Consider the following 16,927-nt stretch of genomic DNA (forward strand, 5'->3'; position numbering starts at 1 on the left):
AAAAAAAGATCCATAAAGTATTAATGTAACCATACCTTAGCATTGAATTCAAATGGAATTTTACTGTGTCAATAATGTCTTTTGGAAATAATAAATTGCAGCACACAATTGGCAAAAACGAGCTTGATATCATTTGGAAGTCAAATGATTGATGGTAAATTAACTGAACACATGGATGGCTTTCTTATTCTTGATTGAAAGAATCTGCTCTTTTGAGTAACGGTTTGGTTTTGACGGTTGGTTTTGACAGTTTGTGCCTGAGGCAACAGCGAACCAAGCCGAGAGCTGGTCACTGGTTAGTCAGTGGTTATGCTTAAAGGTCCCATATTATGAAAAACTCACTTTTCCCATGTTTCTACACTATAATGGTGATTTTGGGTCCTTATCAACCCAAACACAGCTAAATAAACCATCCAGTCAGTCCTTCGTAGTTTGCGTAGGTCTGTAATCACCTCCTCAAACACATCTGGAAGAAATCCCTCTCGGTTTGACGTCAAGCAGGGGGAACGTGCACGTGCGTGCGTGTGTCCCTGTGTCATGCATGCCATCTCTGAGCCGAAAGGCAAAGCTCGCCATTTACCGGTTGATCTCCGTTCCTACCCTCACCTGTGGTCACAAGCTTTGGGTATTGACCGAAAGAACAAGGTCGCAGGTACAAGCTGCTGAAACGAGCTTCCTCCGTAGGCTGGCTGGACTCTCCCTTAGAGATCGGGTGAGAAGCTCCGTAATCCGCCAGAAGCGCGGAGTCGTCACGAGACAATAGTCACCCACATAAAAAATAAAAAATAAAAATAAAATAAAACACGTGATAATTTAGAAACTACTGCTGGGTAATTTGAACATATCTTGAATTTCTGTCTCTCCTGAGCATGTGATCAGTTCTCACTGAAGCATCTAAGATGAGGTTTTAGTGGTGGTGAGGGATCACAAAGCGCTGCTTTAATATCCAAATGTTTGACCTTCTTTAATCTGCTGCTGACGCCCACAGCTTCTCAGTGGCTCCAGGAAAGGCACGGACCTCCTGCTGCAGAGGATGCCATAATATCTGAATGGACGTCCCTTTAATTAGAACATCTGTAACACAACTGACAAGTTAATTCCTCTCAGCCAGCCAGACGAGCAATCGCAGCAGTAATGTCCTGGAATTACACGTGCTTTCCCCCTCTTTAACGCCTCAGCGACGATGACTCATTAATTTGCTGCAGCTTTTGAAACAATTAAAACAGAACAGAATGAGCCTGAATGATCCTCGGAGCCCCCCCCCCCCCCCCCATGATTCAAACAATTTGACCATGTGGAAAGATTTTCCGCAAGTTTCATTTTGTCTTTTATCGGTTCCCTCATTGTGGATCAGAATAGGATGCATTCGATGGGTGTTAGGACATCGGTGTTCAGGTTGATGTGACCGGTCTGCAAAAAAACTGGAATGGCAGGATATTGAACGAACAAGGTGGCCTTGGCTGGAATGGCAGAGATGTAAAAGCAGATGATACACTAATTTTGAACACATTTCAGTTGCATTAACTTTTTTCAAAGCTTACAGTACAACTGACAACTCGGACCCCACGCAGGTCACTGGGTGCTCCAGTTCAAATGAAACATAGGTTGTCAGTTACTATTCAATCTGCACCCATATATAGAAATCTGCCCGAGTCTGTGCCAAATAATGGGTTGAACTGTTTTCGTGTTCCTGCAGCTGTACATCCAAACAACCACTCTGACCATCTCGGTGAGCCTGAGTGCATCAGTGTCTCTCGGGCTGCTCTACATGCCGAAGGTATACGTGGTCCTCTTCCACCCCGAGCAGAACGTGCCAAAGCGCACGCGCAGCCTCAAGGCCGTTGTTACTGCCACCACCATGTCCAACAAGTTCAACCCCAAGGCCGGGCTCAGACCCAACGGAGAAGCCAAGACCGAGCTGTGCGAAAGCCTTGAAACACAAAGTGAGTATGCCAATGCTAATGCACTAACTAACCGCTGATGCAAAAAAACACATTTTGGTTTTCTCTTGCAGATTTTGTCCTTCACAGTCTGCAAAACTAAGCATAACAATGCAGAGGTCAGAAACAGAGAGAGAAGGCTTTCTCATTAACAGATGTGTGGCATATTATTAACTCAGGTAAATGTGTTGACGTGGGTGAGGGGTGTTGTTTGTGTTCCTGTCTCAGAAGCAACCATTTACATAGATTACAATTATGTGCGTGGGCAGGCTGAGGCCACTCGGCGATGCACACTCTGCAGTTTGACAATACAACTACAGTTGCACTTCAGCAAAATGTCTACCTCCAGAGATGTGAACTTCATTTGACATCTCAACGAGCATTTGACTGCTGCACTCGTTATTTATTTGCATCCCAGCACTGTTAAAAACAAAATCATGATAATATCTGTCCATGTAAAGCACAGGATTGGAAAAAGTCAAGACAGTAATCTGTTCCTCATCAATATTCAAACATGGAGCATGTATGTTGACATGTAGAATATAGATTTGAAGATATGGAGAAAAACTTTTTTAACTGAGTGCCGGCCGTTTTCAGCTCAGCTATATGCCAAGTGGCCCAGTTTTTGCGCATTTTCCCCAATTTTCCAAGCCACACAAAATATTCTTTACTATGACTATGCACACACCAAAATTAAATATTATCATCAGGAAAAGAAAGTGTTTTCCATCCATTTTTTTCCGGCGTTATTGGCCGTTGGAGAGAGGCAGATTTCAACGACGTGGTTTGGAAGTGAATGTTTGGGTTTCAAAAAAAATGTCTTCAGACATGAGTAGCACTCAGAGTTAAAAAGTGAATGATATATTCATGTCATACTTCAACTTGAAATAATAAGGTCGTTTTTCACATGCACAATGTTTTACTCTTTTACAATTGTGTGACCTTAATCTTTGAGTTAAAAAAAACACATTCTAAATTTTAAGGAAACTTTGGTGGACACCTTTTCACAGGTTACTGACATGCTGTGGAATTATTCAAAGTAACCGTCACGATATCAATCCCGAAGGGCGTTGGTGGAGGCCCGAGTTCAAACACATGAATGAATCAGGAGACATCTGACTCTCGCACCTCCCAGCTCCTCATCGCTGTACGATAACAGAAAGAAAAAAAAATCCAGATTTATACAAGCGAGCTAAATAATGACTTCAGCAACTGAGTCAGCAGAAATGACTTATGTGACATCCAGACAGCAATTGCTCGGTTTTAATCTGTCACATCTGTCACCGCAGATACTGCCACTCAATCCGAACCGGCACTAACAAGGAACCGAGTCTGTTGTCGCACGTTTCCAAGCTGTGCTTCTGATTTATTTCCACGCTAAATGTGATGACAAATGCAGCCATTGCAGCGGCATTGTGTTCCCGTTTAACACTGGCATCTCTCTAAACTGAGGGTTGACCGCGGCACACTTTACAGCCCGTCTTATCAGCATGGCTCAATGTAAACACACAGTGCAGCGTTACATCAGGTTTTGCTGTAAGATTTCTGTCGAAGGTTAATCTGGGATTTTGTTACGATAAGTGGCAAGAAGGCAAAGACACAGAATTTGATAGCCAGCAGCAGTTTCTCTTGATGGGATTACCATTTGCAGAGGCCGCACAGTGCAGGCCTATTTGAATAAGCACCATTCGTCATTGTCATTGCCACTGTGGATATACGGCTTGATGAAATTGAAAAATGCCTGTCTGGGCCAGTTCTCATAACTGCCGAGATCTGGTGGCGACATGTCAGGATTTATCTGCTCCACCTCAGCGAATCTGCAAACACGGGAAACAACATCAAAGTTGAGGCCTGCTAGCTGAAGGGAAATGAGGCGATTTGGTGGCTGCAGGATTTACTGTCGCTACCATCTGGCCCTGGTAATATATGGAGGGCAGAAATATAGCCAATGGTTTAAATACTGGTATTTAAGACTCACTGCGCCATGGCAACCAAAGAACACACGAACGTTCAGCCATTATGTGGCATTTTGTCTTGCATCAAGATACCCTGGCCAAATACCCTCGTCCTCCTCAGTTCATCCTTACAATAGTTTACTCTGAATATTTGATGCACAATCTCCTCTTTCTTCTTTTCCAGGTTTCTCCACAAAGCAAACATACATCAGCTACAGTAACCATGCAATCTAAAGGACAGAAGTTGTTGGGTTTTTTTAACTTCAGGATTTTTACCGTGATGAAGGAGAAACACCCAGTGGGATTTCACACAAGAAAAACAAAACAAAGAAAAAGGATGTGCATTATTGGGGTGGAGATCAAAGAATTACCCAAAGATGTGACACGATGGGCAGGGACGAGAGGGATGGACAAAAGAGAGGAGCAGAGCAAATAACAGTGCAAGTGATTCAGTCTTTTTTCTGCCTCCAAAGAATACACCCCCCGACACACACACACACACACACAGAAAAATATTTGCATGGCAGAGGCCTGGAGAATGAAGGACGGAGCGTTCCTTTTCCCTGTTTGCATCCTCTTTAACAGACTTTTCTATCATCCTGAGCAGTGCCGACAGAAACTGAAACAAAATCAACAAAATGTTCAGGTGTTCTAAAATTAATTCTGAAGCCTTTAAGGCGTCAAAAGGGATTCACAAGCATCAAAAAGACATGAAAACAGCGTGGATTTCCAAGAGTAGCTTTGTTTTCTTTTCATTTCTCAACCTTTTCTGGGCTCATGAGTCAAAGGACTGGAAACGGCGATCAACGACAATGCAACAATCCTCCATGTGCTTTTTATTTTTATTTTTCCTCTGTTAAAAGAATGGCTACATGTATAAGATGGTTTCTGCCGATTTTGCGCATGCCAGTTTCAACATCCTGTGATGTGTTGTTTTAAAAAAATGAATAAATAAATAAATATATATATAATATATATATATATTTCGAATGCATTTAAACTCTGTTGCAGCGTTGTTCAAATTGTTTGGCTCCGAGCCTATAGTGTGTTAAAAACTGTTCTCAGATGGTGCAGGTCTGGTGAGTGATTATTTATCTGTGCTTAAGTGAGGCCATGACCTTTATCACCATGCCTAAGGCTGTCACTGCCCTCTGCATACCTGTATGTGCTTTTAAACAGTGGCGTGTGTTTAAAAACAAAATCTAAAAGCAAAAATCAGTGTTCTTGCCAGGAGATCTTTATTGTAAGCTGTCATCCAGGGATGACCCCCACCACCATCCATCACTGCAACCAGCTATTCTCATGGTCACACCTCGTGAAAGGGCAAATTTAAGTCGTACAGATCCATTAGGAGGGAATTAAAATGAAGTGTGCCCTTGCGAGGATTGTGCAGTATATGTGACATGATGTATAGAAAATCCATCTCTATACTCAGACGATGAAGCATGTAAGGTTTTTCAATAAAGATAAATCGAATTGCAGGAACATCTCAGTCAGTCACCTCTAGCTGAGCAGATCAGCTTCCTGCAGTATGGAAGCGCTACGAACATCCATTTGTGTCGTAACTTCAATGCTGCTTCTCATGCCTCTCTCTCTCTCTCTCTTTCTCTGTATTTCTTTCGACACCATTTGTGTTGCAGACTAAAATGTGAGTGCCGACCAAATTAAATGGTAAGTAAATGTACGTTATAAAATAGACTGTCTGCTCATGTCCTGGCATATCGTTAAAATCGGGGGGGAAATGTACAAAAAAGATACAGTGCCTGGTTATTCTGACTATGTATTTGTAAAACCTCATGAAATGAAGTATGTGAAGCATGTTTATTTTATTTTTATTTTTTACACAAAATCTTTATTTCTATTAAAAATGTTTTCAAACTTCAGTATCTATTGTCAGACGTCTGTTTAATCATGTGAAGGTGAGAGCAGTTCACTCCGACAGGTTTATTTTTACTCTGTGCCGGAATGGGAGAAACAGAATGATGCACTAATAAAGATACATTATCTTAACTTAAACGATTGGCAGCATTTCGGTATGATTTTTTTTATGCCTGATTTAAGCTAATAATGCCGATTAAAATTCAGTTTGTCCGCCCTGAAAAAAAAAAGACAATAGCTACCATCCACTGAATAATATGCTGCCACAATTCCTCTGATAACAGCACTGAAAGGGCAGAGACTTGTTGGAGGGAAACGTGAAATTATTTGAAATGAATGGTTAGCTCCTACTTAAATACAAGTCCTGTGTATGCAAGGAGCGCTCAGCATCTATCTTCTTTGTGCCTTTCTTATGATTGTTCAGTGACCGTGCAGCCTCAAAGAGAACAGCCATAATGCCGGCTTCATCTAAGCAGGTTTACACTGGTGTACTTGTAATACGAGTATAATTCCTTCCAGGACCGAGCTCGTAACTCAAATACAGTTTCATATAAAATACTAAAAACAATTTAATCTGTTCTGGCCATCGAAAAACACCAAAATCAAGGTAATTACAATGGAAAAAGGAGGAGGGAGAAGAGGGGGGAGTTGGATGGTAAGTACACACTTTATTCCATAATTGTACCTTACACGTAGACTTACAGAACAGTAGCCTTTGGACGGCTTTGTGGTGTAAAGAGTTCAAACCACAGACAGGTGAACTTGAGTTAAACTCAAATGATACATACAGTATTAATGCATTTGATTATGCTGTGTCCCTGCACGCCATTTCCCCCGAATGCAAAGCAGAGCTACTCAGAAAAATAAAGTGCATTCCTCCATCCATGTTCAGCAACTTATTTTAATCAAATTAAATGCAAACATATATTCCAGCATGGCCCCTTGTTTGTCTTTTCTTGTCAAGTGACCCTGCGATGAGCTGCATGGCCTCTCATCCAGGATGCACCGCGCCGATAGGCTCTCGCATGGCCCGTGACCCACAAGGCGGATGAGTGGATGCAGAGGAGATGGATGGATGGAAATACAATGTAAGCGCCATCAAGGTGTTTGTGAAGTAAGATTCAAGAAAATCTGTCATGAAATGTAGATATAATATAATAAATAAAGCCCTATTCTGTGTCACAGCGGGCAGAGGATCTGTATTTTTACACGCATTAATCTCCTAAAATGAGGTCTTTCCAGTGTCATCACCTGCAACTCATCTCCCATCAGCCTGGACTCTACTTATCTCTGTTCATGCCACGCCTCACCTCTCTGACACTCTCCTATCACACAGCACACAGCTGATACTTTCCTCCACCCGTTCCTGCCTGCCTGTATCACAAATGACAAATATTGAAATGAGGACTCAACCACCATCCGAACGGCTTTCAAACGAGTCCACTCTCCCTCGGGCAGGAGCTTACAGCCCATAGGTGAAGCCATCATGTTTGGGTTTCAACATATCTCTATTATGACATCGGTATCGACCACGCCCACTACATTAAAAGCGTGGAACTCTCCATTGGCCATTCAGAACTTAAGAAGTGACTTGGATGAGAGGGGAAATGTCTTCAAGCATTTCCTACAAGTCCAGTTGACTTTATTCAACACAGGGATTAGATAACATTGTCATATTTCACTGTCAAATAAATGAAGCCAGTAATGTGAACAATGGTAAATGGGAACTGTAGTTCAATCATAATTGCATCGTGCGCATCACAAATGAAATGAAAAACTAATCAATGAATCAAAAGCCACTTTTGTCTTGTGCCACAAGGGGTTCTGCTTGAAAGGACTTTGTGTAGACGTACAACTAGGCCAAGTCTAGATAGAGGTGAACTTGATCCCTGAAGTGCTGCTCAAAAGCATGATTTATTGCGAGCCATTCAAACCCCTCCCTGTAGTGACACTGTGGATGACACTGTCATAAATGTGATGCATATAGGCTAAAAAAAGCACTCTTCTTTTCTAGGCAGAGAAGGATCTCTGGCCACAAACAGGATGTGAGTTCATATCGAATACGTCTGCTCACAGAGAACATGATGCAAGGCAGGAAACAGCTCCATGTTTTTAATGGACTTCAAGTTTCCAGTGAGATAAACAGCCCATCCTTCCAAATTAGAGCCCTCGCATTTAACAACTGGAGCCAACACAGAGCAACACTTGCTTTGATTAAGCTTGTAATACTTTCGTCTGTCCACCCATGAATGATGATCAATAGTGAATCAGCCTTTTCTTTTCGAGGCAGATTATGATCAACTTGAAATGATTGTGAACTGTGAGGGAATGTTTGTCTCCTAACAAATTAATCATTTGCCAAAAAAGCTATAATTGTATTGGAGTGATTGGGCTGTTCAAATTAAATATGTTTTAAGACGAGGCAACTGATCACCTGTGTGGCTATGGTTGTGTATGTCACGGGGTGACTACTCAACATACTGTGAAAACAATGTTCTTATTGTTTTTGACTCGGTGTACATGTTTCTGTCTGAGTATGAGTGTATAAACTGTAGATTTGCATGTTCAATTTTTGGCAACGTTTTCATTCCTGCCGCAACCCTCTGCATTTATCCGGGCAAGCGAGAGACTGGCAATGCTGCGTTAGCTTTTACTAACTGCACTACCCGTACTACCCACGAGGCTGCATTTGACTGAGTGCATAATCATAATCACCTTCAACATTGGTCAATTTTAAATTAAAAACAATTAAATTAACACGAATCTCCACTTTCAGGTCCGGTTAAAGGGCTAAAGATGAGACAGGTGCTTGGCTAATTCACCGTTCTTGTCGTCAGCTCTTCAGAGAGCCTCCTTCCGCTTTTGTTTCAGTACAATCATGAGTCCTTGAAGCTGACAAACGACAAGCACAAGAGGAAGGGGCGCCTTCATTTTGGGTGGTGAAATGAATGAACCTCATAAGGTGGATCATGAATCATAATCTACGCACACGGGTGGGCGAAACAGAAGAGTAATACTGACATTCTCCTTGGAAATGTATGTGATATTTCCCCTCGATGAAAGTTCTTATTCAGATGGAGAAGAACTTCACCCGAGAGCCGAACGCTCTAGACCAGTATTTCAAGCGGGGAAAACATGCACAGGATGTGCGTGCGTCCCCGTGTCTGCGTTCTGCCCGTTCACGCTCTTCAGCATTTTCCCTGCATAAAGTTTATTTTTGGTGGTAATGTTCCGGCGAAAATGGGCAAGGTTTGTTTTCATGGTTAAAGAATCTAAGAATATAGATAAAATAAATGTAGGGCCATTATTTTGGCTTTTGCGGGGGCCTGCGCTCCGAGTGCTTTTCTCTTTGAAAATGTTTTTAATATTACTATTAATTCGTCATGTTGCACAGCAACAACAGCCAAAAACATCGCAAGACTTACTCTGAAATGTCTGGCATTCGGAAATCCAACAGTGGCTCTGCCAGAGTTTACTATCGAGGCTGAGAGAAGTTGAAGCCAGGAAACAATTATGGTTCATACATTGTTTATATTCAGACAGACAGCTGACATTTACAAAATACAATGTTTAAAAAATAACAAAAACTAAATAAAAAAAAGTCTGAAAAGGAGTAGGCTGAAGCCAAAGCTTATCCTGCCCACCTCCCCATTCAATTATGCTAAGTGCATGCACTGCAAACTGGTAACACGATGCCCACACACTCTTAACAAGGTATTATGGAGGACTTGTGAGCTCCAGTAAAAGTATCGACGCTGCGAGTGATGCAGCTTCCTGCGTCTTTTATTCTTGGCTGAACTACCAATATTCCATTTGTGCGATGTGTCGGAGTCATTTTCTCCAGGGGGACTCGTCTGCCGGAGCCCTGGATGTGGCAGATTTTTTATATTTATGTTAAATTCTTTCTTCTTTTCTATGTGCTTTTCGCTTGAGGACTTGAAAACGAGTGCAGCGCTGTGGCTCACACAGTGTGACAAGTGGATGACTTTTCCACTGCAGTCAACAGTAACCCAATATTTAGAGTATTATCCTCCGACCTCGGGGGGACACCTCACCCCACTCCCACCTCCTCCCACTGAAGACATGTGAATGTAATATAATGTCTGATAGGTGCGTTCAAGCCGTCAGTCTAAGTTTGGCTGATTGTACACACTGTTTTATGTATTACTGAGACTCTACAGTGCCTTTTTTGTTGGATACAGTCAGATAAGTTGGGGTTGGAACATCCATACGAGACAATAAATGGTGGTTATGATGGAAAGTGAAAGTCCCCACAAATACAGGTGACTTTTGAAATGTTACCTTATTGGCTATTTCTAAGGTTTGAAACCATTAAATCAGCTTTTCTATTTCGGGGTAAAATAACTAAATGTGTGCATCAGTTATCTAATATCTTCCATAAAGGAAGGTGGATGCCATTCAGTGTAAACAAACAGCAATAGGGACCTACAGATAATAGCCTTAGTTATGAATGGGATTCATCCCTGCAGAAGTTATTTTGCTGGACTGGAGTGAAGTAAAGGGAACAATGAGAAATAGCTATATAAGACTGACATGCCCCCCCCCCCCCAGAAGAATACTGAATGTTTTGAAATGTGTTTCACTAAAACTTCAAGATATCATAACCATTAATGTTTGTCAGTGTTAGGAGGAAGCCGGAGAACCTGGAGAGAATCCACGCAGACACGAGGAGAACATGCAAACTCCTCACAGAAAGGCCACAAGTTGGATTTGAACCCACCCCCTTACTGTGAGGTAACAGCGCTTACCACTGCGCCACCGGGCAGCCACCCTCCAACCAAGTTTTATCAAAAATTGATTTGAATCTTGCTCACTAACAAACTGGATTGTGAACACAGTCTCCTAACAAAACAACAAAACAAATCATTTCATCCATCCCAGCGCTACTTTACAGGAAAATTATGAAGTAATGTTTGCAAAAGCTAACTCACTTTATAATAACATAGCCACTGTACAATTAGCTTCACCTCCATTAACTCATTTAAATGACAAATGGTTACAGTAGCATAAAAAACATTTGTGTTAGTTTCCCCTGGATGAAGCCTTAGAACATTTAGAACAGAAATGCCCCCCCCACCCTTTGGCAATGCGAGTCAGTTTTACCTCTGCCTTCAACACAAGGCTACTAATGGATGTTTATTAAAAAAATCGTCCTGTGATCACAAATATTCCAAGACACAACGGGAGCGCAAAGTCATATTCACATAATCAGGTTATCTAAAGTGTGACCAGATGACTCCATATCTTCATCATTTTTTATTTGGTCAACTTTTCCCCTTCTTTGAAGAAGGCCTGTCGGGGCGGTGCCAAACAATGAAGTGCATCACTGCCATCTGGTGGCTGCACCAGACACAATGCAGAGTGTAACGAAGCAACCAAGCTAAACCTGTTAGCATGTGTGGTTACATCGGAAGCGGCAGGGATGCAGAAAGAAAGAAATACAATGGTGCTGACAAGGTTTTTTATGCCTTATACTCTGACGCTCTAAAATGGACTAGACATTTAATCTAGATGGTTTTCAGCGCAGCTCAGCACAGAAGATCAGTTTCCACAGGGGCTATTTTAAACCCTGGCTGTTCCCAGGCCACCGACACCAGAGCCTGTATCCGCGCCTCCTCTGGTACATACACATGCTGATTTGTGTAATAATGTAAGATCCATTGTATCAATAGCAGGTCTGACGGCTGCTTCACAGGCAGATCCACAGATAACAGATGACATGCCACAAACAGATGTACCACACCCTTCAGGTTTGATCTCAGGCGTTCTAACTACGTTGTTGGACAAGGTCACATTGAGGTGACATTTCTAAAAGCAAGAGTTCAGCGAAACCTGTGACGAGTCACAAAAGGTCATCTTGAGTACCTCTACAGCTGTAAGAATCCAGAGATGCTTGTTGACTGTTTAAGTTCCACTGTTCGAGAGATTCAAGTGCAATAACACTCTCCTAGTTAGTCAGTGGTTATGCTTAAAGGTCCCTGACTGCAAAGTGAAAACGGTTTCCCAGTCTGTTTATCACATTCCAACATAGACAGACAGCAGGACAGAAATAGCTGCACATGACCAACTCTAGATAGTCTGAGCATCGTTTATTATTACAAGACTATTTTGGTGTAAAGATTTACTTTCCACTGTGATAATATTCTGTTTATCTACTCACTAAATGGAAAATATTATCTTGTATTGGTCTTTTGTACCAATCACATTAAAGTCAGTTGGATTTATTCATGGAGTAAATTTAAATAAGATGACCTGAGACTTTAATTCAAAGGAAGTGGTGATACAGTCTTGAAGCGAACTTGACTTGAAGCCAAGTCATGTGACTGGAGTCATCAGTGGATTCTGGATTCATGATTATAACCAAATATCTTGAGCAGAGTGTAGAGTTTAGCTTTAGGATAGCTGAGCTTACCATGTTTGTAATGCAGAGTTACACTTTTATTAGTGAAAGACTTTTGACATCTGATTTAAGACGTATAAATCAGTACAGATGTATAAACTCATTTCAAATCCTGATTCATTTGTAAAAAAACAAAAACAAAAGCATTTTCTGTGTGAAACAAAAAAGAAAATATCCTGAAATACAGAAGAATCTGATGTTGAGTTTAATGTGAAGTTCACTGAGCTTACTGAGCCTTAAAGAATTAGGCTTCTGAATTCCAGCAGCATTATCAGTAAAGACTATAATAGAGCAGTGCTATCTATAGCCGAGACTGAACTGACTAAATAGGGAGGTCAGAAGCACTGGGCAAGTCAACAAATAGAGTGGCAGTTCAAACCAAGGCTACTTTGACTCCAAAGATGAAGAAGCTAATTACTTCTCTCATGGATTTTACTGCTTATCTTTTATTTGATTTAAAATTTCAAGGTTTTGTATTTATTTAGTCACCATCATAGCTCTGTCGCCTTTCAGCAAGACGGTTCTCGGTTCGATTCCTGTGCAGAGTTCTGAATGTTCTCCCCATGTTTGTCTGGGCTTTCTCCGGGTTCGCCGCTTTCTCCCAACTCAAAAAAACCCCACAGCCAGCTGATTGTCTGTGTGTATATGCGTGGTTGTCTATGTGTAGCACCGCTATGTGCCGGCGGCACGTCCAGGGTGTTCCCCGCCCCCTCCCCGCAGTTAGCTGGGATAGGCTCCAGCAAATCACGTGACCTGCGAGGCGGATAAAGCGGTTGGAAACGAGATGATTGTCTCATCTCGTCTACAAGAAGATGGACGGATCATAAGTCTATTTTTTACAATAACACATATAATGTATTTTTTATTATTACATATCTGTGGTTTATTGTTGTTTTAATCTGTAAATGTGTAAGTTAGTCTGTAAAGGTGTCATATTATTTGAGAAACTCAAAGCACCTTATATTGTACTTGTACCATTTGTATGGCCTTTTCAAGTACATTTGGTGTATTGATTGTTTTTTTTTTTTGTTTGTTTTTTTTTGGGGGGGGGGGGGCAGTTACGAGAGAGAAAAAAACAAAAACAAAGACATTTCAGGATCACATTTAAAAATAGCATTATCTGGTACAATTATTTGTTTTTTTTTCTTGCCCATGCAATATTAATTCGGCTGATTAACTGCTGTTTGTGTAATTATTTGTACAAATGCAGGAATGAAAATAAGTAAAGAAAAGCACTGGCCATTAAAATATAATGTTGTGGAAAGATCATTACAGGAAGAAAAAAAAGCCAATGCCGAGTGATGAAGTTTTGAGGTGCTAAAAATGATGTCACAATGTTTGGCTGCCCTCAACCCTGGGCTCCAAGTCGTAATTCACAATTCACTTGTTGCTCTTGACCTTTGCAGCAGTAAGCCACCAACATGTTTCTATTTCATTTTCAATTACTTCTTCCCGGTAGTGACATAAACAACATTAGTTGAACATAAGTCCCAAGTAAAAGGAGACTGGAGGGCAAGGGGGGTGGGCGTGATGGGAGAATGGGGGTAAATGGCCGTGCCAAGTCAGGCCTTCCGGCATGCACCAACAACAGGTGGCAGCTTTATGAGTGTTCTGAGCTTTGAGTTTTTCACCACTTCAAGGCAAGAGAACAGGGAAGAGAATGTGTAGGTCAGTGGATTAAACAGAATAAGTCTGAGGCAGTAAAAGTGGTGAGAACAGAATGACCAAAAAAAAACCAGTGAGAATGATGAGTTTTAGGTTCCTCGATCTTCTCTTCCATTATAGAGGGAATAAATGAGGCAGGCAACATTTTGATTCCACCAAAGAACGCTCAGAGTTGAATCACACGGTGACATTTGCTTAGAAGACTAAATACAATGTGAATGCAGGATTTTACTTGATTGGAGTGTTATTTAATTTTACCTTGTTCCTCACTTTACAGCAAAGACAAAGAAACCGAAGCCCTCTGTGCTTTCATTCTGCAATTTATGAAATTTCACAAGATAGCATCCACTCAGCCGCTTCACTCCGAAACAAGCCGTTCCCTCACTGCACCTTTGAGCTATTACGGCGACAGCATTGTGGCACATTGTTTGACTTACATCAGGCTACCGGTTTTCTCTGTGTGATCAGCACTTAACTGTTCTGCAGACTCCAGTGCGGGAACCTTAATGCACTTTTCAGTAACATCTTAAAGTATCATTCTGCTCAAATTGAGTCTTCACGATGAACGCCACTGTGTAGTCAGTGAAAAGCGAACATTCAGTTACTCAGGTGGAAAAAGGTAAGATACTTATAGCTGCCTCCTCTGTATCACTGGTTGATTGAGTGTGTGTGTGTGTGTGTGCAAGTCTCAACTATCTAGCAAATAGAAAAGTAAAACAATCTTGTATGTCTGGCCATTATACTCCAAAATAACTTTTATACCTCTTCCTTGACACATATAATTTGTGTGTTTCCCAAAATAAAGAAAAGTTAAGTTCAGAGTGCTGAGAGAAGAACTTCTTGACAGGCTTGTACAGAGCTAATAGCACTCAGTTTGAACCCACGGCGAAAGAAATGTTATTAATTTGTCGAGGTAATTTTACAACTAAAAGTATGACTTATATTTCCTGATTTATTTCTGCTTCTGGGTGCTGAGCTCTGCCAGAGATAAGCTCAACAGCAGGAAATCTCATGGCGTGCCCCCATTAGACCCTTGCTCCTCACAGGGTCTGAAGGCATTACCTCTCCTAATGGTCTGGTGCAGACCCTGAAGCTGCAAAACAATATCCACGGTTGATTAAAAAAATAAAAGAATGTCTTTTTGATTCTCTACTATTAAAATTACCCAGAGCAGAAATATTGCGAGTGCAGACATATGAGGAGGAGTCAGTTGCGTTTTCATGCAGGAACATTTATTAGTTATATTTAATAAATGGCTCATATTGAATGGAGCTATACACGTGTCTGTCAGTGAGGTGGAAGATGCATCAGTGGACGAGGATGAAATAAGACAGCGCTCCGGGGGGGAGCAGACAGGAATATCAAAGAGCAGTTAGAGCTAATAGCAAATGAGGTGGAAGTGAGGCTGGGAGTCAGAGGAGGTGGAGTCTTAAAGACGGGAAAGAAAAGAATGAGACGGCTGAGAGTTTGAGGGGTAAGGATAACAAGGTAATTACTTTGTCTCAGGTGTTGGATGTTTTAATTCACTTCACATGAAGGAGTCATGAGAAAACGGCCTTTCACAGATGGAAAAAATAAAAATACAATTATGTTGGTTTTAGCGATCATTTCAGCTGAGCTGTTAAATGAATTGTAGTAATCAGCAATATTTTTAATCATAGATCCATTTTCTTTTAGTTTATGATTAACCTTGAAAAAAACAAGAGAGAACAAGAAAATAACAAAAATGTTTAAGAGCTAAACAATCCCATTGGCACACAAAGTAAACCTAATAAAGTCATAGCCATGTTACTCAGTTATACTTACATTGTAGTCCTTTAAACACGCAAACTAGATCTTTATTTGTGTTGCTGTATGAGAACAAATGATTGTGTGATTATATCTACCTTGGACCAGCCTTAGCTGCCCCCCTCGACTCTCTGATTCACTGCCCACTCAATCTCCAATGGCGTTGTAGGTTACAGCGAATACCAAAAAGCTTGGACAGCTTTTTGGCAGTCTCTCGGTAAGTCAGTAGTGCATCATCCAGCATCAAGCACACTGCTGGAAGGATCTATTACACTGGGGGGGGGGCAGATAAGGACAGGCACAGCCTGACCAGATTGCTGTCTGAAGGGGAACCGAGAAGAGAGCACGGTGAACAGGTAGGTGGCCCACAAAGCTGAGACTGGATTTAAAAAAACAAAATGCTTAAAGCAGAGCGGCTTGTGAATATAGGTCCACATGTGGGTGCAGTAAAAAAAAAAGAAAAAAAGCCTAAAATATATATGCGTGACTGTAATCAAGCCATGCTTCTATTTTTGTCTGTACAAAGCTGAAACAGTTTAATTTTAAGTGCAATAAAGTCACACATGATAAACATTTTTCAAGTGAAAGCTCAGATTGCAAAGCATGCAGTCACACTAACCACACATATATACAGGATTGAGTTTCATAGAAGACATAAAAATGTGGCGTTGCTGCATGAAATCCTTTTTTTTATAAGGCATGTAGGCTTCTCAGTTTGAATTTCACGGTTTTAAAGCTGGAAAGATGGATCACAGCACTGAGGTCAGAGCTGTGAGAATGTTGCGTGATGACTAACTTTAGAGTGCATTAAAATCAATATGCAGCCTCTGTTGCATGGAAGGCGTGGGTTGTATTTTCCAGTAAACAAACAAACAAGGCTTACCGTATTCTCTTCATATCAGAAAAGTACGCAGGACCTGGGCTGAGGCTGTTTGCTTTCTATACTGGATTAGAAGACAAAACAATTAAAGAGAAACGAATCAGAAGGGCTAACACACACAATGAACGCCACAGCCACATATGTCATGCAAAAGCTTCTCGAGCAACATACATAATCAACTTCACAGATCATTTGGCAGATCAACACATCTATAACTGTAATGTAAATTGCCATTACAAAAATGATTACGTGGAAGGGAAGCCGAGTGGCTTTTTTTTAATGCTGGGGACGGCTTGCCAGGATAGATCCCGTTGCAGGCTGCTTTGCTCTTACCATATATGTGTGCGGTTCATTTTCAAGATCCACCAATAGGGAAGATTACTCCTAAAGTCCAGACCCT

General features: G+C 41.3%; 1 protein-coding gene and 1 long non-coding RNA gene across 3 annotated transcripts in view; one reads left to right on the forward strand and one right to left on the reverse strand.

The window, feature by feature from the left end:
• The window catches only part of LOC137915888 (metabotropic glutamate receptor 4-like), a 68,844-nt gene extending 64,715 nt beyond the window's left edge, over positions 1-4,129 (forward strand). Inside the window, exons 9-10 of the mRNA XM_068759007.1 lie at positions 1,697-1,943; positions 4,080-4,129. Coding sequence (XP_068615108.1) covers positions 1,697-1,943; positions 4,080-4,129 — 297 coding nt within the window. The remainder of the gene's footprint in view (positions 1-1,696; positions 1,944-4,079) is intronic.
• LOC137915889 (uncharacterized) overlaps positions 1-16,833 on the reverse strand; it is a 36,303-nt gene extending 19,470 nt beyond the window's left edge. The window contains exons 1-2 of one of the 2 annotated variants that reach the window (XR_011106449.1): positions 16,777-16,833; positions 16,531-16,591 (exon numbers count right to left, since the gene is read on the reverse strand). This is a non-coding gene — a long non-coding RNA (uncharacterized lncRNA). Of the gene's footprint in view, positions 1-16,530; positions 16,592-16,698 lie in introns of both variants that reach the window. The other variant, XR_011106448.1, reaches the window with a different exon arrangement.
• Between the last annotated feature and the right edge of the window lie 94 nt (positions 16,834-16,927).

Source organism: Brachionichthys hirsutus, unplaced genomic scaffold, assembly GCF_040956055.1.
Source record: "Brachionichthys hirsutus isolate HB-005 unplaced genomic scaffold, CSIRO-AGI_Bhir_v1 contig_1441, whole genome shotgun sequence".
NCBI classification, from domain to species: Eukaryota; Metazoa; Chordata; class Actinopteri; order Lophiiformes; family Brachionichthyidae; genus Brachionichthys; species Brachionichthys hirsutus.